Source organism: Vigna angularis, chromosome 6 (genome assembly GCF_016808095.1).
Source record: "Vigna angularis cultivar LongXiaoDou No.4 chromosome 6, ASM1680809v1, whole genome shotgun sequence".
NCBI lineage: Eukaryota > Viridiplantae > Streptophyta > Magnoliopsida > Fabales > Fabaceae > Vigna > Vigna angularis.
This window is the reverse complement of record NC_068975.1, coordinates 33,938,450-33,960,597: the sequence shown is the minus strand read 5'-3', so window position 1 is coordinate 33,960,597 and position 22,148 is coordinate 33,938,450. Positions and strand designations below refer to the sequence as shown.

At 32.0% G+C, this 22,148-nt stretch overlaps 3 protein-coding genes across 4 annotated transcripts; 1 reads left to right on the top strand and 2 right to left on the bottom strand.

Moving 5' to 3' along the window:
• Positions 1-5,339: 5,339 nt before the first annotated feature.
• Positions 5,340-7,326, bottom strand: LOC108342032 (uncharacterized). 2 transcript variants are annotated; one of them, XM_017579733.2, is made up of 4 exons: positions 7,133-7,326; positions 6,772-6,825; positions 6,398-6,675; positions 5,340-5,545 (listed from the first exon to the last, which is right to left on the bottom strand). In XM_017579733.2, exons 3-4 carry the CDS (start codon positions 6,660-6,662, stop codon positions 5,466-5,468), a joined length of 345 nt encoding a protein of 114 aa, XP_017435222.1. In that variant the 5' UTR covers positions 6,663-6,675; positions 6,772-6,825; positions 7,133-7,326; the 3' UTR covers positions 5,340-5,465. The 2 variants fall into 2 exon arrangements, with proteins under 2 accessions (XP_017435222.1, XP_017435223.1); XM_017579734.2 differs by having other exon boundaries at positions 6,984-7,139.
• A 3,908-nt stretch (positions 7,327-11,234) lies between these two features.
• LOC108342296 (uncharacterized) lies at positions 11,235-14,487 on the top strand. The gene is made up of 6 exons (XM_017580056.2): positions 11,235-11,868; positions 11,981-12,130; positions 12,353-12,559; positions 12,695-12,754; positions 13,021-13,544; positions 13,628-14,487. The coding sequence occupies exons 1-6, from the start codon at positions 11,304-11,306 to the stop codon at positions 14,279-14,281; spliced, it is 2,160 nt and encodes a 719-aa protein (XP_017435545.1). The 5' UTR covers positions 11,235-11,303; the 3' UTR covers positions 14,282-14,487.
• Positions 14,488-15,226: 739 nt separating this feature from the next.
• LOC108343406 (uncharacterized) lies at positions 15,227-19,018 on the bottom strand. Its single transcript, XM_017581668.2, has 5 exons — positions 18,656-19,018; positions 17,388-18,317; positions 17,006-17,206; positions 16,437-16,632; positions 15,227-15,596 (listed from the first exon to the last, which is right to left on the bottom strand). The coding sequence occupies exons 1-5, from the start codon at positions 18,773-18,775 to the stop codon at positions 15,415-15,417; spliced, it is 1,629 nt and encodes a 542-aa protein (XP_017437157.1). The 5' UTR covers positions 18,776-19,018; the 3' UTR covers positions 15,227-15,414.
• Positions 19,019-22,148: the final 3,130 nt, after the last annotated feature.

Genomic DNA, 22,148 nt, shown 5'->3' with positions numbered 1-22,148 from the left:
ATATGAAAATAAAAGAGAAAAAAACAAATGTTTGTAAAAATATGATATAATTTAAGATAATAAATTTTATTTATAATTAAAATACTCTAATCTCACTATTTTTAACACACGATTAATTCTGAAATATTATTTTCTAAATTCTTATAATCATCTTATAATTTTACATATTGTTCCTTTTAATTTCTATTTTTATAAAATGTTCATAAAAAATAAATGACAATAATTTCAGAATATGATCATATTTCAAACACTTAATATTTTAAAATCAGAATTTATTATTAGAAAATAGAAAACGCCGTAAAGTATTTTTCAATATAAATTATTACAGCTTTTAGTAATACATTTTTTCAGATTAAACATGTTAAAAAATATTATTGTGTCAATTAAAAATTTACTATAACTACAACTACTTTGATTATGATATTATATTTTTTACAATTAACTTCTTTAAAATTCTGAATTTATTTTAAAATTAATAGTTTAAATGTTAGGAATATTATTCTTTTAATATGTTTGTTATTTATTATGGATCTTTTCAAATTTGGCAAACTGTGGTACATGGACTCGGGATATTCCAACCCAATTAGTAGATATAAATGATTAAAGAAGTATGAATAGAAAACTTAGTTATAGCACTTCAGTCATTATCCATTTATGAATATATAGTACAACCTATAAATTGTTGTTGTATTTTTATGGCTTTATTATAGTACAGAACAAATTTATTGCAAAGGGACTGCTACTATATAAAGCACATGCATTGTTTATGCTTATTCATTTTAATTTTATGATATATCAGCTGGGTATATAAATGAAAGTTTTGTAACAATCAACATGCATGCAAGGATCCATTATATATGTTGAACATATGTGGATTAAACAAAATAAACAAATAATCTATTTTTCAATATAGATGGATTTGACAATCTAAAGATTATTGTGTAAACAAATCAATCCCTTTATTCAATTCTATATCATAATATATTTGTAAATGGAATAGAAAATATTTGACATCATATAGCACCAGAATAAAGTCTTTCAATAAAAAAAAATCAGTTTCCAAGAAATGACCAGTATATAATATATTTATGTGATAAAATAATTGTAACGTCTTCCTCTGTATATAATATTTATAGCTTAAAGTCTATATAATAAGAATATCCGAAAAACTGATAAATGATAACCATGTAATTTCAAATAAATAGGTTCCTAAATACTAATATATATATATATATATATATATATATATATATATATATATATATATATATATATATATATATATATATATATATATATATATATATATATATATATATATATATATATATATGGGGTTTGCTAACGCGCGTACGCCTGTTTTTCAGTTGGTACATTTTAGTAATGTGTACCGGGTTTTAGTAGACAAAAATATCCTTATATATCATGGATTCTAAGTTTTAAAGTTAAGGGTATTTTAATAATTTTAATTCTTAAAACTAAAAAGAAAAAAAAAAGAAACCTCCAAACTCTTACTCACCTCTCTCATTCCTCTCAACGCTTTCTCTTTCATCTTTCTCACTCCAATCTTTTCTCTGTCATTCCTAGTTTAGCCCCAATTGAAAAAATCAAAAACACTTGTCGTTAAACAATCTTACAAAAAAATGATTTTATAATGAGTTTTCATCTTATAATTTTTGTCTTATCTAATTTTATCCAATTTTCACAAGCATAAAAGAATTGGTAATTGACTTGGAAAAAATCAGAAATACTCGCTGTTAAACAATTTCTTACAAATAATGATTTTATAATGAGTTTGTATTTTATAATTTTTGTCTTATCTAATTTTCACAAGCATAATGACATCAAAGAAATTGGTAATTGGCCTGGAAAAAATCAGGAACACTCCTTGTTAAACAATTTCTTACAAAAAATGACTTTATAATGAGTTTTCATTTTATAATTTTTGTCGTATATAATTTTATCTAATTTTCACAAGCATAATGACATCCGAAAGAATTGGTAATTGGCCTGGGGTTTTTTTTAGAGATGATGATTCAACAGATGATGAAATTAGAGAGGTTAGTGAAGATGGTGAAATTGAAGAGATCTTGAATGAACCTTTGTCTGAAGGTGAATATGTCAATGACTCAACTCTTTACGAAGGTAAATTGTTTAAAGGCAAGTGTTTATGATTTTTTTTCAATTGGGGCTACAGTATGGATGACAGAGTAAATGTTGGAGTGAGAGAGATGAAAGAGAAATGATTGAGAGGAATGAGAGAGGTGAGTGATGGTTTGGAGGGTTTCTTTTTTTTTTTTTAAAGTTTTGAGAATGAAAATTATTAAAATATCCTTAACCTTAAAACTTAGAATCCGGTACACATTGCTAAAATGTATCAACTGAAAAACAGGCGTACGCGCGTTAACAAACCCCTATATATATATATATATATATATATATATATATATATATATATATATATATATATATATATATATATATATATATATAATTTTAAACTTCTAAAGAAAATAATAAGTTTGCCAGATAAACCAAGACATTATCAACTTATTTATTTATAAGTTACATTACACTCACTTACGTGTATGAGCGATATACTCTCTCTATGCAATATTAAACTTATTTCTTCATAATTTAAACACCAATTTCCCCACTTGAATTTTACCATTTCAGTATTCTCATATTGCTTAAATAATACACATTTTGTTGGACATATCACCAAATTAATTAACGTATCTGCATGATTTTTCAAAATTCTATAACTTCACTAATTTCACTTAAGTCATACATAGCTTTACTAATTTTACCTAAGCGACTATCATATTATTATTTGAGCGAAATATCCTTAAAGAATAAGAGAATTGCATCAGTTGAGAAATAATGAAAAATGAATAATAGTCCAATTACTGGCTCTTCTTGTCTCTGTCTCCTCGTCAGATATTCTTATATTGCTTTTCATGATTATTATATTTAGTTTCTGGATACTGCAAATTGGAATTGTCTTTGGGCGAAGATGGCAATTAAGGATCCTCTGGATCCACCCGAATCAATTCCAGACTATAATTTTGGACCACTCATATTACATAAGAAGACTAATAGCAATATAATCTCTTTTAAAATAGCTAATACGATTATTATATATATATATATATATATATATATATATATATATATATATAAAACTGAAATTCAAAATTAGTGATTAAATTAAAATTACGCGGATGGATTCACATATTCTGCATAAAACGCGGAAAGTTTGAAAGGTTTCTCTACAGCAAAAGCTTGTTTGGGTCGTAATGAAACGCGTGCTTGCATATGTATGGTTTGGAAAATGAATGATTGAAAGAAGAATTATGTTGCTCTATTATTTGAATATTGTTAACATTATTTGTTAGAGTAAATAATAGTAAAAAAAGAAGCTGAGATAGCGATTATTTGAAAAAGTTCAACAACATTTGTTAATGCAAATTAGTGAAAAGATAATAATTTTGTTTAAGTCATCTACACAAACTTTTTTGTAAGTTAAATTTTTTTAAGACGTTCTTAGCCATTGAATTATGAATATGAATGATGCTCAGGAAAGTTTATTTTCCATATTTTACTTTTGTTTTTGTGTAGTGAAAGTATCTCTCGTGAGAACGTTGGAAAACATCTTTTAAACCCATCATGATATACAAAAGTAGTTTTTTTCATCAAAATTTATTTAAAATAAAATATATTTTCTTGAATATAATGACACAGAAAAAAAAAAGAACGATTTTCTCTTTAAAAAAAGTTTTTAAAATTAAGTAACAATCTTAAAATTATTCTATTTATAAAAAGTTTAATAAGTGGGTTCTAAATCATTCAATGATAAAAGATAACATTAATTTATATATAAAAACATTTACTTCCTATATAATTGAAGTTTATATAAGTCGCGGGCTTGAGTTCTGTTAACAAAACCTTACTGATAACGTTGAGAATAAAAATAAGGTTTATAGAGAGAGATAGATAAAGAAAAGTTATATATACTTTTAGAAGCAAAATTGATATTAAATCATATTGTGTTTATTTTTCTTTACAAAATTTAGGAAAAAATCTCCGGTGTAGATCATAGAATCCAAATTGGTCACTCCAATCCTATAATTTAGGAGGCTAGGTATACAAATATTAAAAAAAATTGATATTTATATTTTTAGTAAAGATATGGTTGTAATGATCATTAAAACGGTACGCAAGACCAATTTTTGCGTTTTCCATGTTTAATAATACTGTCGTGGAAGTTCTTAAAAAATAATAACTCTGTCATAGAAAAAGATTAACCATTTCCACAAGTAAAATTGCAACCAGTTGACTTTTTTTCCTTCTATTAACTTCCAAAATGAAGGCCTTGTTAACTTCTCTTAATTGTTAAACAGAATAATAATCATGGACAAAAAAAAGCAATATTATTATGCTCTGGGTGGGCCCACAAAAAAATTAAATCACAATGATTACGGAAACTATTATCTTAATACTCTCATCTCACATTTTTTTCCCATCCAAAATTAGTTCACCGCACGAATTCATTATTTATCTAAGTCCTGGGAAGTTATTAAAAGAAAAGAAATGCATGATTGAAAGTGATTGTTATAATGCCATGTTTGAAGCTGCAGATTGAAAAGATAGTGAATGTTTTAAAAATTCACTCGTGATAACGAATTTTAGTTATTTATTGAACTATTTAATGGGCTATCCACAATTTGCAATTATTCCAGGTTTATTAATCTTTTCGCCTTTATCAGGCATTAAATAAATTACATTATTGAAACAATTTGTGCTAAATACACTATAAAAATAAAAGAATGAAAAATAAATGCCATTTTATTTTATTTTAGTTTTTGGCATTAGTCCCGTGTGCACATTTTTCGTTTGGCGCGCAATCTCTGTCCCATAGTTTTTAGGTCGTTTAAATAAACTTCTCTATAAAAATTTATATGAAACAAATAGATTCTCTTATAAATTAAAACTAAAATTTTGAAAATATAATTTTAATATTTTATAATACTTTCCATATTTTTGTTTTTAACTTTTATATGTAAAAATTTATTTATTTTTTCTTATTTTTTTATGCAAAAGTTTATTAAAACGTGTCCTCACTCGCATCTACCAGCAGAAAGAATAACCGTAGATTGAGTGAGTCTTGCGAAGATCCGTTATAATTCCATATCATTAGAAATTAGAAATTGTCACAATTAAACGTTATTAACGAGTTGATCTCACCTCACTGAAATGCCCAATTGTCACAATTCTGATTGAAATCATTTCAAGTGATATGCATTTTTCTTTCTAAATTTTGTCACTGGATTAACTACTTCTCTATCAAAACGATTACATCTACCATTTTATTCTCAGTCATTCAAACATACAAGTTGCAACCCCAAATTTGATCATTACAAAGTTTGCAAGGTATAGCTCTGTTACTCTTTTACAGTAATGCTCTAATAATCAGGGATGGCAGAAAACCGGTATCCTTGAGCACCCCTCCATGCATAATATGCGATTCGAGTCTCATAAAATCCTGTATACAGAAATCAAGAAAAATTATGTTTCCAGCAAAAGATCCACGTAGCAGATATGTTAATATCTGCATTGTCCTGGTAGATACAAACTAAATTAAAATTTATAGTTGAAGAAGCATCTCTGGAAAAAAGAAGTGAGACATTTCATGCTCTAGAACAAATGAAACGGGCTAAAAATTACGGAAGAAACATCATTCCGTATATATGATGGAAATAATCCTTAATTCATAATTGTAAACATAATCATAGAGATGAAGATCACCTCTACCCATTCCATGCCCCTCTTATTCTACTCTCATCATTGAATTAAACATCAAAGTATTTTTTTAAGCAAGTAAAGGTGTTAGCTAAAGAAATTGTGTTACAGTATTAATGGCACGTTAATGTCAAGGTAGCATATTTTATGTGATGGCATAGGCAAAGAGGACAGCTGATATGGACCATACTGGTATGCTTCGTATTATATGCAATGATATTATCATCAGGTTAGTATTGGTATGCCACGCTTCTTTGAAACATTTTTAACTGATTCATTGTAAAGGTTTATGATTTGTGAATTATCTATCTGCTAACAAAGAAGTGCATCCAGCACCCCCCATTTCACCAAATTCAATTGAACATTGACAAAATTGGCATGCTTTATGTGTTTCTCTGGGTAAAGATCAAATGCAGTTTGAGCTAAAAAAATCTCTACGGCTCGTAATGCATAACTAAGAACCAATTCGTCCAAAAGGATACTAACTCAAAAATCTCAAAGAGTTGTCACAACCATTAATTTTCTTGTTCTTACATTCATTAAACAAGATACTTAACATACATAATGCATATCACATTCAAGGAATCCAACATACCTGGGAGAAAGCTAAGGAAGCCAAGGGCTAAAAGGCCATATGCTTGAGAACGCTCTCCCCCCATATGACCAGTGAAGATAAAGTATGAAAGAAACAAAAGTCCTGTACCAAGGAATAGCAAGAAGAGTGCAAGGGCAATGGATTTCCAGGGAACTTTATCCAAGGCCTTCGGTGTATAATCAAATCGTGGGTCAAATGGTCTATTAATAGCAATATCATCGTCGTCTGTGGCAAGAGGGGAGTAACGAACACGTCTAGTAGCCATATCTTGCCAACTCCTAAAATTTTTAACCCGAATAAAAAAGAACCATATTAGATTGGGATCTGATGGGAAAACCAGAAACTTTAACACAAGAAGGGATGAAAAGACTTGCAATTAATTGGCAGATTCTTGAAGACTGAAGTTCTTGCAGTCAAGGAAGGTTGTACTGCATAAGAAAAAAAATATTCATCACTTCACCCTACAAAATTCATAAACAACAGAAATACAGAGATACAAAACAATTTCAAGTTTTCAACAACACAAGCTCAGATATTCAATTATGTGACCACAAGAGAATTAAGCGTCAGTTTAGAGAATCTGCACATGTTGCTATCAGGATATCAAGATCGCGAGTCAACTCGTAAACTCGGAGGAATTTACGTTCCCACACCCTCAAACCTAGTTAACTCGGAAGTAGGTGTGAGGTCGAGCAAATTCGAACGAGTTTAGAGTCGATTCAGCGAAGAACGCACCAAGGTTACAATTCCGTTTTTCTCTCTTGCAAGCGTTATCCTATCGCAAGAAAACAGATCCGGGTCGGTGTCTTTCTCAGGTCGTCGTTTTGCTTTTCTACGTTCTCCTGGACAGCCAGCGATCTTATTACTCTGCCGTGTTTCCTTTCTCTTCTCTCGTCGTTTCACAGACACCACCTATACAAATTAGTGGGTTGGGTCATCTTTGGGCTTTAGTATTTATTTTTTGCGAGTTCCAAACATCCATCTCTAAAAATTACATTTTTAATTTTACACTTTCAATTTTTTCAAAATTTTCATCTTAACTTTAATAAATAATATTTTTCTTTTTTATTAAAAGCATTCTTCACCACTTTAATAATAATTTAATTTAATTTAAAATTTAAATATTATTTAATATAATTTAATATTTTAATAATTATTAAAATATAATTTATATTATAATAATAGTTATATTAAAAACTTAAAAATAAAATAATAAAAATAAAAATAATAAAGTAAATAATAATAATAAATTTGATTTAATATATTCAAATATATTAAAATATTAAATTAAATAATTATTAAATTTTAAATAAAAACCAAAATTTTAAAAACTTGTTTACCAGATATTAAAATCCAAAAAATATGCTAACATTTTTGCTTTTTATTTAAAATTTAACAAATATTGAATTTAAATAAAAATTATAATATTATTTATTATATTTTAATAATTATTAACATATGATTTATATTTTTATAATAATTTCATTAAAAGAATTAAAATAATAATAACTAAAATAAGAATAATAATAATGAAAATAAAAATAATATTTCAAATTCATGTATTTAAATATATTAAATTTTATTAAAATATTAAATAAAATTCAATAATTATTAAAATTTAAAAAAGAAAATTTTGAAAAGATATATTAATCGAATATAGATATCCGATAAGCAATGTTTCGGATATCCAATGAATAATTGTTTTTAAAAATTTATTTTTTATTTAAATTTTAATAATTATTTAATTTAATTTAATATTTTAATATAATTTAAATGTATTTATTTTATTTAATATTATTTTATTTGATTTTAAATAAATAATTGTTTTTAAAATTTTATTTTTTATTTAAATTTTAATAATTATTTAATTTATTTCAGTATTTTAATATAATTTAATATATTTAAATATATTAAATATTTTATTTAATATAATTTTATTTTTATTGTTATTATTTTTATTTTAATTATTTATTTTTATATTTTTAATATAACTAATATTATAATATAAATCATATTTTAATAATTATTAAAATATAAAATTATATTAAATAATATTTAAATTTTAAATTTAATTATTATTAAGGTGATGTAAAGTGTTTTTAATAAAAAAAAAAGAAAACAAAAAAAATATTTTTTAAAGTTAAAAATGAAATTTCGAAAAAGTTGGAGATGCAAGATAAGGATGAAATGTTAGAAAATTAAAAATGAAATTTTTGAAAGTATATGATGAGATGTTGGAGATGTCAGATGAAACACTCTTTTTTTAGGCTTTTCTATTTTGGAATCGTTGGGCCTCCCTCACTTCAAGTCCAATGACTTTTTGTTTACGTAAAAAATAATATAAATATAATCAATCAAAGAATAGTTGACAAAAATATTTTACTATTATAAAAATATAAAAACTATTTAAAAATAACATATAATACGATCAACTTTGATAAAAACAATAGTATATAAAAATTATTTATAGCATAATATTTATAAATAGTTTAATCTAATGTTGAATTATTATATTCTTTAATAATATTTTGATATAATTCTTCATGCAAAATAAATGTTAAGAGTTTATAATTTGATTTTACAGGTCTAGTTTATAACACTCTCACTAATTTACCTTAGTTTTCAAGTTTCTGGTATTCAATTTTATGATTAAAATAGGCATGAACTATTTCCAAGTCGAAGAAATCTTTTTAGTGGTATTTATTTACTTTAGCATGATAAACATAAAATAAATTTACAGTCTTGATCATAGGACCATGATCATGCAGGAGTTAATGATAACGGTAATTTTTACCATTATCTGTATTTTTATACCAAATCAATTCTCTTGAAGTTTGAAACCTGTTTAATTCTCTTTTTTATGTAACTTTGTGAATAAGTTTAGTTTAGGTTATACTTAGGGGTTTTCATCACTAATTCCCTCAAATTTGTGCAGGCAAATTGTGTGCATTGGAAGAGTATCAAAACCATCAAAAGCTAGAACCCGGAGAAAAGCTGCAAAAACAATTGTTTAGAAGACACACAAAGGAAATTCTCATGCCTGCGCGCCCCAAAAAGGAGGGTTGAGCCCCATTTGGTTCACAACCCTCGCGCCTGGGCACCCCAGGAAGGGGGCTGAGCACGAGTCTTCACGCAACTCTTTGCACAACTCTCGCGCCTAGGCACCCCAGAAAAGGGGGTTGAGCGCGGCACTTCCTAATGTGGCACCCTATACCTATTTAAAGCTACCATTCAACGAAGGTGGGAGCTTCTTAGCGGCTGAAGCACGAAAACACCATTTTGGACCTTTGGGAGCTAGTTTTGGGCAATGGGAGCTCTCCATTCATCTTTTCTTGGGTCTCCATCTCTTCCATTTTCTTCCATTGTAAGCTCAAGTTCATTTTGTTGGTGAATGATGTAACTATGAAACTTTCTTGTAAATGCATTTGTCTTGAATGAATACAAGCTTCTTTCACTGATTGTTAGTGTTTATTTCCTTTGCTTAAAGCTTGTTGTGACTTGATCAACCATAACATTATTATTTGGTTTGCTTAATGTTGGAAAATATTATGTGAACCTTGAACTGGACTAAACACCTAAAGGAAATTGTATTTAGGGATAGAGTTTGGACCTTTAGTTGTCTTAAATCTCATTTCTTAATGCAAATAAACTTGTTAGGTTTCCAAGGGATTGGAATTTAATGAAAAAGTCTAGGCTCTCTCTATCAAGGAATTGGATTTGAGTAACTTAGTAGGTTGACATGAACATTTAAATGAAGAAGAAGTGATGTGCATTTGCATGAGAGTGTAGTAGGTAAAATCATTCTCCAACATTTTCATTCCATATCATCTTTAATCATTCCATTTCCAAGTGTTTTAATCCCAAAAAGTTCAATTTACAACTTGTGAACTATGTTTATTTTTTTATTGCACCGAAATCACATTAAATGGAGTCATTCTTTAGTCTAAATTAGTTAAGTAATTATATGATTGTTTAGTGTCACACGAGTCTCTTGGGATACGATATCTGGTCTTACCGATTTATTACTTGAAACAATTTGGTACATTTGTCAATGTCTTAGCGGTTATACTAAAACACATAACATGTTTCTCTTATCTTGCTTTTTCTTACTATATACTATATTGTTTCGTGGAGACAAGACTTGTTACAGGTGGAATGTCATGCCACTGAAAAGTTTAATGAAAAACAGGAAAGTGTAGTTGGGACAAACCATGTACAATGTGAGTTGGGACAAAGTATTTTGCCTCAGTTGGAAGGGTCTGAACTCTGGGCTCAAGTTCTCTGTGGAGACAACAACACTATCGTCTCGTTTCGTTATAAAATTGAAAATGATAAATATATTGAATACTCAGTAAATCAACTTTTTTAATAGGTTGAGAGCAATTTTGATTGGACATAGTACAATACTCATAGAAAATGAATTTGTATGCTAGATCCATTTTCCAAACCATAGACTTCAATCAAGAATATTGATCCAAACTTGTTTATAAAAGTAAGAATATATACTTATCTTTTATGATTCAATATGAGAAAAAATTAGAGTTGATCTAGCTGTACTTGCGTGACAGTGTGTGAATCTATAGTTCTTTGAAGTGACTGAAAACAAATACGTTGCTCTCAAATTTGTAACAAGTTCATCGCTAAGAAGAATCTCAACTTTCATGAATATGTCTGTGCATGTGAGTATTAACAAAGCCAGTCCAGGAATTACGGGAATACATAATGTTGGAAAGGAAAGGGAAACCTCTGAGTTTAGTTATTCTTGCAAGCTTATTCCCTTTGTGAATTAATTAAGCAAAGCACATATGCTGAAAATTGTGGCTTCTGGGTTAAGGATTAATCCTTTCCATGATATAAGGAGAGAGAGACGAATGGTTGGATGCAGTGAAGGATCGATGAGGGAGTGATGAACGAGGAACAGGCAGTGAGAAAGAAATTAGAGGTGACAAGGCAAGTAGCCTTGCACATTGAAAAAATGAAAAGGCCATACATATTGGCGAAGAGATATGACTGGGAAGGTTTCAGGAAATTTTTCAACAAACACAAGGATCTGTTGGATAAGCAAATCGATTTGCACCACAGCACAGCTCTTCACTACGCAGCACACTGTGGGAACCCAGAAATGTACAGGGAAATGATCGAGTGGGTGGGTGAGGGTGACATAAAACGTGTGCTGAGGTTGCAGGATGACATGGGGAACACGCCACTCCATGAAGTGGCCTTCACAGGGGAAGTGGAGATGACAAAGAGCATTCTGGAGCACGAGGAGGAAGCTGGGTCGGAGCAGTATCTGCAATTGATAGAGATGAGGAACAATTTGGGAGAAACCCCAGTTTACAGAGCAGCTGCTCTTGGAAAGACAGATTTGCTCAGCTTCTTCCTTCAAGACCGTCAACTTGATCCCAACATTCATTTTCACCGAACCGATAAGATGTCCATTCTTCACACTGCTGTCATTGATCAGTTCTTTGGTCCATCTCTCTCTCTCTCTCTCTCTCTCTCTCTCTCTCTCTCTCTCGTCATTTCAATCATGTCCACCCATAAAATGAAGTTGGTACCATGTTCATGGCTTTTTCAATGCAGGCACAGCTTTATGGCTTCTGAAACGCTATGACTACCTCGCTGATCAAAAAGAAGACAATGATCTCACAACTCTCCAATTGCTCGCAAAGATGCCCACCATGTTTAAAAGTCAAACCCAAATGGGTCCTTTCAAAAATTTAACATACCTTTGTATGTCTTCTCCATCCATATATAATTTACCTTTTCAATTACAGACATGCATATGCATCCAAAATATATTGTTATATTCTATGTTGCTTCTTCTTCTTTTTTGCATATATTCATTATTATTGATTAAAAAATTAAGTGTGTTGGAATTGAGATAATGAATAAAGTCCTAGTTGAAGTTATATAGCAAGTTGTGCTAATAGTTGCAATATGGTGGTGACACAGTGCTTCCTACATTTCAAGATTACAAATACTACTCTCCAAGTAATGGATACACTACAAAAAGGGAAGATTTGGAAAGTGGGAGATACAACATAAATGCAGCATCTTCAACTCAAACGCAGCATGAGGAGAGCATGAGAGAAGGACAAAAACTGGAAAATCACAAGAAAGGGAAAACTGAATCACCTAGAACTCAAAGGAATCTCTCAGGTATCCAATTGTTATGTTAAAACATAAATAACATCTTTGGATAAATATGTATATAAGATTAGTTTTGTAAGAAATTTTTTAGCACACTCTAATTAACTCATTTAATGTTGTTTCTATAATGTATATTTTTTGCAGCTTGGTCAACCGCAGTTTTTTCCCTGCTATGGTATTCCATGTGGAAGCTTCTAGCCAAAGGTGCATCACACATTTTTCCCAAAAAGAAAAACTATTTAGAACATGTTTGGAAAAACTGTTTTATAAAAAAAAAAATTAAAACATTTTTTAAAACTTAAAATTAATTTATAAAAGTTAACTTACATAATTTATTTAAATTATATATTTTTTAGTTTATGATTATTTTTGTATTGGTAAAATTGTTTATGGATAAATTTATAGATAATATGGTTGGAGTTAATTTTTTCTTTCGGGGGGTTTTACTTGTTTGCTTTGTTGATGTTTAGAATGGAAAGAGATTGATAAACTTTGGAGGAAAAAGGAAATGCATAATTTAGCAAAGGAACTAGTGTTCTTGCTAGCAGAAAAAGACTATTCATGGCGAAATACTACTGTAGCATGGGATAGAACAGTTTCGACAGGAAGATCACAACATGAAGAAAAGCCGAAAGAGAAAAAAAGTGAACAAGAGGAAGAAAAGAAACAAGAGGATGCAAGAAAACCCACTACATATACTCCCTTGCTTATGGCAGCTTGCAATGGAATTACAGAGATTGTTGAATTAATAATTCATTTTCATCCTCATTCAATTGAGCATGTCAGTGAAGACGAGCAAAACATATTATACATGGCTGTCAAACACCGCCAGAAGGAAATCTATCGAATCTTAAAGAAACTGAAAATGGTGAGAAGTCTTGCTGGAAAAATAGACAAGGACAATAACACTGTCCTTCATTACACTGCACAATTTCAAGGGGGTTCCCAACCTGGTTATGCTATGCAGCTGCAAGAGGAGTTGCATTGGTTCGATGTAAGTATCCTTTTCAATTTCTCATAATCAGAAATTATTGTATCTCTAATTATTTACTGTGTGCACTCATCATAATAATGCAGCGCATAGAAAAGAGACTCCCTTATCATTATACCGTTCACAAAAACTTAAAGAACCAAACAGCAAAGGAACTTTTTGTGAAAAAGCATGCATCACTCCTTAAGGATGCTCGTGAATGGATAAAAGAAACTGCTCAATCATGTTCTGCAGTAGCTGTTCTTGTTGCCACTGTTGTCTTTGCAGCAGCATACACTGTCCCTGGAGGCACAGATGACGATGGCATCCCTAGATTCCTTCATCACCCCATATTCTTGGTCTTCACAATCATGGATATTGTGGCTCTTGTAGGTTCTCTGGCTTCTGTGATTATGTTCCTCTCAATCCTCACATCACCCTGCGAGATGTGGGATTTTCGAAAGTCTCTCCCTCGAAAATTGATGGCAGGTTTTGCCTTGTTGTTCTTCTCCATGGCCACAACAATGCTAGCATTCAGCGCCACAATTTTGATCAACATCAAGTTAGATGGGAACACGTGGACTTCAACTTTGACATATTGTGCAGCATTCTTCCCTGTATGCATATTTGCATTGGTGCAGTTTCCTCTATTCATGGCCATCAAAGGATGTACTCGTAGCGTCATTAGGAACCTTAAGAAGATCATTCCTCGCTTTATGCTTAAGTTGGTCAAAAGGAGAAAGAAACTGTGGGACATTTGACTACTGTGCCCTCTCCCCAACCCTTTTTCATTTTCTTCACATTTTTTTTTCTTCAACCGTAAATTATTTTTGTTGTGTACATTTATTATGTTACGTTACTTTTTCAAGGTTGTGATCATACACTGTATATTTGTATGGATTGTTTAAAATAACCACCATTGGACACAGATGTGCATGAATTAAAGCACATCTTATATTTTCTCTAAACTCAAATATGAATAAAATTCTAATACTTGATGAATTTAAATATACATAAATTTCAACTAATTCAACTTTATTTAAATTATTTGAATTGCATTCTTCTGTTTAAACATGAACATCATTTTCAATAAATATTATTGAAGATAATCCAGAAAATAGATTTTTATTTTTAGGAAATCAAGAACATTAAAAGAATCAATTGTCATTCTTAAAAAAATTAGATAATCATCGCTATATTTGAGCCTAAAATAAAAAATCTTTTATCGTAATATACAAGAATTAGCCATCGATGATGGGGGCTTTTAGGTATTCAAACCAAACATTTTTAATTAGTCATCTGGTTTAGTTACTCCCGATCTTTTCATGCAACTCTCTTCGTCTAGTCATGCGGTTTTTTATTTCCAGAAAAATTGTTTATGCACCCCATGTACATATAAAGAAAAAAAATGGTTTTATAAACGATATGGTGTGACAAAAAGAAAGAAAATAAGTATGATAAGTGCCTTTCAAAAGAAAATGAATGCATATCACTGTCATTTTTTATATATAGAAGTAACATTACCTTGAAACAATTATTAATATCATCAAGTCAATGTTGAATAGGTTACATTATGAAATTTATTAGCCAAATATTATCAATTGTTAATTAAAATAAAAAATATAAATAGTTGATAAACCTTGTTATTAATATGGTTGAGGAAGTCAAGGCTAAAAATCATCAAAGGCAATTCTAGCAAAATAAAATTAAACATAAAGCAGGTCACCAATCCCTCCATCTTGATCAACAAAGTGTAAAATATCACATCTGGATAAATATTTACAAGACAAATAATGACGCGATGGTTTACAGTGAGTGTGACTTAGAAGCTGTACAAAATATGTACTTAATGGCAATGTCCAGTGAGCGAAAGGAATGATGTTGAAGCATTGAATCATCCATCAACCCTGGAATAGAGATCAGCAAGTGCACGGTAGAGAATGGCAGCAGCAGGTGGCCTAGGCAACGAGCCAAGTATGTCTGTTGCAGCTATAGACTGGCTGCCATAGAAACGGGAATTTTCTTGCGTGCGAGTAGTCACCATACTCCCTTCTAGTGAACATCCAACAAATGCACCTGCATGTAGTAATATTGTCGTCAAACACTATACTATAAAACTAAAACAAAATAGACTCCAGTCAAGTCACCTAAGCAAAACCTCCAAACGAAACAGAGAACCATCAAGTTCATTCGATTCTAGGTATAAAGGTTACATAAATATTAACTACATAACATCAACCTAAGAAGTTTACGAGCGAATCTGGTTTTTGGAGATTCACTGGCAGCATGCATGCTTGTAATCGCTAAAATACAAGTTTCAGTGGGTAGTGTTAAGTGAGAAACAATCGGGTCCCAATGAGCCTTCCAAGGGTTTCATACTGAAGTCAACTTTAGCCATCATGTGGTGACAAAAACCTAAAGAATATGTGAAGAGGTAAGAAAGAAAAATAGAAGGGAGGAATCCTTGTTGATTCGCTCTCCTGTTTTCTGTTGCAAAGTAACCAATTAATTAAGAAGTTGGGCACGTCAATGCCAAATGGGCTACCCTTAAGAAAACCTTCTGCCTAATTGCTCACTTAAGAGAGGAACATTAGCAGCACACATATCTACCGAGGAATTTTATCAACAAACCGATACACAGAAAATTACGACAATGATAGCATCTTCAGTAACTAAAGTTTTCACAAACAGCATTGCTATAGTTTACAGCTATTCCAATTCAAATATAAATATTCATATGAAGTTGATGAAAACAAGAATCGTATTTCTATAGGAAAAGACTGCAGATTATATTGAAAGTCAAACTTACCAGACTAAGAAAATTTTACATAGAATAACGAAAGACAAGATCCAGTTGCATACAGTTAAAGGAACCAAGGCTTTCAGTACAACACTACATGATCAGAAATAGCATACCTTTACTGCAGCTGTAGGTATAGCAAGCAGCATAACCACCATCACCAGCTCGAACATCAGCTTCAACTGATCTACCAACAATGCCTACTGCAGCACTCAAACCAGCTCCAAGTGAAACATGCATATTGCCACTAAATGTCTTGACAGCATCATCTGTTCTCAAGACAATAATGAAGTCTGTCAATTCTCCTCCGGCCTGTGCAGTAAACAAAACAAGACAACACTTCAGAATGTATAGAAATAAATAAATATCAGTAAAACCTTGAAATGTCCTACATTTGTATCGAGTAGGAAGTCAGAACCAGTGCTTGGTACAGTTGAGGAGTCAATGGAATAATATCTTTGCGGAAATTTAGCTATTGTGAAATATATATTTCAATAAACTTATTGGATATTACTATGTAATTCTAGAGCCTAAACAAAGTAAATGTTATGGTGTTACAGTTGACTGGAAACAGTATGCACAGCATATAGTAACAGATTTTCGCAATTGATCCACAGTCATTCAAAAGCAAAGCTATTGGTAATTGCAGTGTTTGGCCAATATTGTTACAGAATGGTTACTTCACCTGAGCTCCCCACCCTACACCAAAGGTGGACACAGCAGATGGAGCAGACCATGAACCATCTTCCCTTCGTGCAATCACAAGTCCTGTTCCAATGTTATACGTAACCACCACTCCCACTCTAACCACAGTGATAATTGCAAGGCCTTTTGCTTTTCTTAGAATGACATCTGGAATTGACTTCTCGGGCTTCAGAAAACCAATCTGCAAAAGTGAAATTCTGGATAAAGTAAGTTTTAGCACAAAATAATGCAGTAGGTCTCCACATTCACAATACTGGATTCTCTCGTTCAGATCAGCATTAGAAAGTTCTTTATTCATGTAAAGCCCATGATTAGAAGCACCAGTCATAAATGTTTGCTGCTTCAACAATTGAAATCGATACCTGATTATATGCCTTGATAGTGTTAGTTGCCTTGTAAATTTCACATTCCATGGACTGCCACCAAGGAAAATTAACCCAAGATCTCAAAGTGCTCAGATCTGTCAGGTCATGGGTTGGCAACTGAGCAGCATTGCTTACATGATCCATTAAATAAGGCTGTACAGACTCGAGTCGGACACAGCATACATCACATACTCTTTGGGGGTCAGAAACTCGGAATTTTGATGGCAACAAGCTCCTTCCTTTAGAGCACTCACCACAAAATATTCCTCCACAAAACCGGCAGTGATGTCGAGAGCACATGATGGGATGAAACCTCACCCCACAAAGCATACAAGAAGAAGCAGCACTATCAGCTAACCACTTTGGGGGCTCGGCTTCTAATAGTTCCTTCACATTACCAAAATTGGCCTCTGTGAGAGTTTGTGCCATCTCTCTCCAAGCTTGTTCAAGTAGTACACGGCTGGATATCCATGAAAAATTACACATATTAATATCTCCTGATGACAAAGAAGTCACTTTTCCCCGAGCCACAAGTAACATTTCTGCTAGCACATCCCACATAGTCAATTCCCTTTCATCTCCTACATATTGATTCCACCCCAAGTCCTCATCAGGAAAATAGCCACCGTTTGAGTGAAAACCTTTGGCCCACTCTTTATGATCATCTTCTAACATAGGTGGAACTGAAACTGGTATCCACACTCCAGTATCTTCCTGCAGTGGAGTATCGTAATAGAAGTACCTTCCCTGCTTCTGAAGATTAGCTGAAGACTCCATATCTTCGTTATGGTTTTCCAATTGTTTTTCGGGGAATTCAGGATACAATCCAGAAGAATTTATAGAGTACCGTGCAGTACTATCAGAGGAAAAAGAATCAGAATACTCTTTAGTATCGCAACTCCTCCTCCTACCACCGACCTCATCATCCTGTCAATAATATTAAGCACCATGAACAAAATCAAACATGGAGCCCCAAACTATATCCAAACCCAAAGGAAAAATCGATATAATTTTAACTATAAAGTAACATATTAATTTAATATTTGCAGATGATCCATGAATAATTCCCTTATTCCCCTCTCTCTTCTGGTCTCACTTTCAAATGCAACATGAACACATCAACCCCCCTCCAAAAAAAAAAAAGATATTAAAGGTCAGATTCCATACATACAGAGACAACAAAAAATACAAAATAGCGCAGGAATTTCCAATTCCCTAAACAAAAACATATGCGTATAATCTAGTCAGAAAAGGAGAAAGTTTACCTGAGGAGAATCGGAATTGGATATCTGGTCCCTAACGGAGAAACTAGAAAGCCTTTGTGATAAATTTTCCACAGCTTGCGCTTTCACCTGATTCTGATGATCCAAGATTTTGCCCTCCATTGGCAAACCTAGAACAAACACCAAAATAGGGCATGTATGTGCGTATAATATCTGCAATTATTATCAGAAAAAGAAAATTTTGCACCACTGAATTGGAAAAGAACGAAAATCTGAGAGGAAAGACGAAAAGGGTTGATGATAGAATTGGAATTAGAGCTTCGATGGCGTGTGATCAAAACAGAGCTCCCCCTAGGTTTTACGTCTCCCTTGCGTGCTGCCCTGAATATTATATTTTCGAGTTTCCTATCCTCGTTGTATTTTTTTTATTTGCCACTGTTATTTTATCCACGTATTTTATTTTTACTTCGTTTTAGTTTTCCTTTTAGTTTAAAAACTTATTATCTTTTTCATTTTTTAAAATTTAAAATTCGAAGTGAAACTGGTTTCATTTCTTCAATTAAAAAACCATTTTATTTACATTTTCAATTTTTAAAATTGAAATTATTTTTAAATTTAAGAAATCAAAACTAAATTTCAAAGACAAAAATATAATAAAGGCACTGTAAAGAAAAGCATAATTTTTTCCATGTCACCTACATTTTTTAGTTTTATTGGTCTCCATTTTAACAATAAAGTGTTAAAATAAAACCCTTTTAAAGAAATAATAATAATTTATTTTTGAAATTTCTTTTTATTAACCATTTTACAGTGATAATAAATGAAAACAGAAAGTTATTCAAATGAATACACGAATAATAATTTTTAAACAGTACATCTTAAATTCTTTAATCAACTGTTTATATTAAAAATAAAGTAATAAAATATGAAAATTAAATTCTGACAGAAAAACAAAAATCTAAACAGAAGACCGGAAAGAAACCAACAGGGTGCAAGGTTGTAACGGAGACCAAGAAGTTTGTTAAGAAACAACTCCTTTTTCTGCAAAGGAAACAGCCTGAAACTCCTGGAATTTAGGCATTCTCCACCCAGTTTCCCAACAAGTTACCTGTCCAAATACATGGTCTCAAATGGATACAACAATTAAATTCGTATTATAAATAAGTTTAATAAAAGGAAAATGTTTGGAGATGACAAATTAAACTCGATAGATGGGGTTATTGAAAGACCCTGGAAAATAACGTACGTTGGAGTACGCGTGGCAGCTGGAGAACGAGGCACCTCAACAGCGTACGTGGCAGCAGCAGGAAGGAGCATTCCATCAGCAGACGCCAGGTGTCACGCTGCATGGAGTCTGGAGTGGGGAAACGCAGTGCAGTTTGCGTGTCACTCGGAGAGCGCGACAGTTCATTAGCGAACGCCAGGTGTCACGACGAGAGGAGTCTGGAAAGCGTTAGTGGAATGCACGTGGCTGACGAGGAGCGGACGTTCGTTCGGCACTGGAAACAAGACATGCTTTCTCAGAAAAACCCATCTCTCGCTCTACACGCATACTCCTTTCATAATTCTGGAAAATTCTTTCTCTCCTCTTTCTCTCTACGACTTCCCCACATTCTCTCTAAGATCACCACCGTCTCATCTCCTCCGATCACGATTCCGACACCATAGAAGGACTCCTGGTGGCAAGGATTGCAAGAAGAACCGTTCGGTTTCAGAAGCTGAAGCTGATTTGATTTGGAAGAGATAAGGAACCTTTGAGGGTAGAAAAACGTTAGTGGGACGAAGCCACAAAATCTTAAGTTTAAGAGGAGTTGCAGTACGGATCCGGGTAAGGGAAGCTTATATGTTTAATTTATACTGTATGTTATATGATCTGATGTGCATGTATGAAATGTATGATGTTTGAGCTGTATGGACGACTACTGTTATGGAAAATGATTTCTGATCTTGCTTGATCTGCATGTTGGTTTGATACGTATGAAAAATGGATGTTATGGTGTATGAAATAAATCTGTATGTTGATGTTGAATATGAAGTTACTGGAATGAATGTTATAAAGTTTATAAATTGAAAATCATATGAATTATACAGTATAAGTTTAAATGTTTGAAATCTGGAAAATTTTGTTAAGATTGAAAAATCTAAAATTCATATCATTCCCTATGATAAATGACGCTCGTCACCGTACGGTCTTAGACCGTTCGGTTTTCCTTAAAATAACTTAGAAGGGAATCCTTTCATTTGGAAAGAATTCCGCTCGAGAACGAGCGTCCCCAATTTGGTGTCTGAGCGTTCGGTTCAGCTCAGTTATATAAATATTTGAAACTTTATAAATACGTAACGCTCGGTCTTCAACCGAAGCGTTCGTCTTAAATATCGTTCGGCCTCATGTCGAACGTTCGTCCTGAATATCGTTCGGTCTTATACCGAACGTTCGTCCTAAGTAGCGTTCGGTCTTATACCGAACGTTCGTTCTAAATAGCGCTCGGTTTTATACCAAGCGTTCGTCCTAAATAGCGTTCGGTCTTATACCAATGCGTTCGTCATAATTTATGCTCGGTCATCTACCTAGCGTTCGCTTTAATGTAGCGTTCGGTCTTAAACGAACGCTCGTCCTTGTACTGGATTTCTTAACGAACGTAAATAGCGTTCGTCCTAAATGGCTAGTGATTGTATATTGGCGCGTTCGGTCATTGACTGGCAGTCGTCCCATTTTAACCAAAAGTTCCCAATTTAATTAAGTATTCCTCTTAAGGTATATTCCTCCGAGTTGAGTCAACCTGACCTCTTGGTATCTAAATTATTGAGAAAATGGTCTTATCCTTTTGGAGTTTTTCTGATTATTATTGGAGTCCGTATAAATTCTGATTTTTCACATTCGTCCTCTTCCATCATAAAGTTGAACGTTCGTCTTTTTAAGAATGTGGAACACAGAATGAAAATGTTATGAATAAGAACTACTAAGACGTGTGAACACTATATTACATGATTGTATGATTATGGAATTTGGACGAGCGTTCCAGGGTGGAACGTCTCATGTATGTTGGATATTAAATTGGTAAAGTATGACTGTGGCTATTGCTAATGCTGGCTTGGTCCATCCTGATATTCCGTGATACTCATCTTCACGTAGAAGGGGGTAGTCATGTGTGGGAATGGCAGGAGGTTCTTCGTTCATCGCTTAGATATGGGCGACGGACTGACCTCGAGTGGCAGCTGATTAGGTATATCCCGGCTACTACACCACTCGGGTGCAAGGACGCCTGTAGCTACACGGTTCATACAGTCCGGACGGTCGGTCTTATATATATATATATATATATATATATATATATATATATATATATATATATATATATATATATATATATATATATATATATATATATATATATATATATTCCCATGTTACATTGTGTTAACTTGTATGTGTATGTGTAAGTTGGAATGTTGAACGTATATGTTGAATGTATGAATTAAATATTATAAGCTTACCCTTTCCTTGCATTTTTCCTTGTGTTGTCCATTGTATCTG

Excerpts from the sequence above, each read along its gene's own strand:
- LOC108342032 (XM_017579733.2), bottom strand. The coding sequence starts at position 6,662 with ATGGCTACTAGACGTGTTCGTTACTCCCCTCTTGCCACAGACGACGAT. Across the intron at positions 5,546-6,397 it reads CTTCCTTAGCTTTCTCCCAG|GATTTTATGAGACTCGAATC; the intron begins GTATGTTGGATT and ends TTCTGTATACAG.
- LOC108342296 (XM_017580056.2), top strand. The coding sequence starts at position 11,304 with ATGAACGAGGAACAGGCAGTGAGAAAGAAATTAGAGGTGACAAGGCAA. Across the intron at positions 12,560-12,694 it reads AACTCAAAGGAATCTCTCAG|CTTGGTCAACCGCAGTTTTT; the intron begins GTATCCAATTGT and ends TATTTTTTGCAG. Across the intron at positions 12,755-13,020 it reads GTGGAAGCTTCTAGCCAAAG|AATGGAAAGAGATTGATAAA; the intron begins GTGCATCACACA and ends GTTGATGTTTAG.
- LOC108343406 (XM_017581668.2), bottom strand. The coding sequence starts at position 18,775 with ATGGAGGGCAAAATCTTGGATCATCAGAATCAGGTGAAAGCGCAAGCT. Across the intron at positions 18,318-18,655 it reads CCAATTCCGATTCTCCTCAG|GATGATGAGGTCGGTGGTAG; the intron begins GTAAACTTTCTC and ends TATTATTGACAG. Across the intron at positions 15,597-16,436 it reads TACCTACAGCTGCAGTAAAG|GTGCATTTGTTGGATGTTCA; the intron begins GTATGCTATTTC and ends TACTACATGCAG.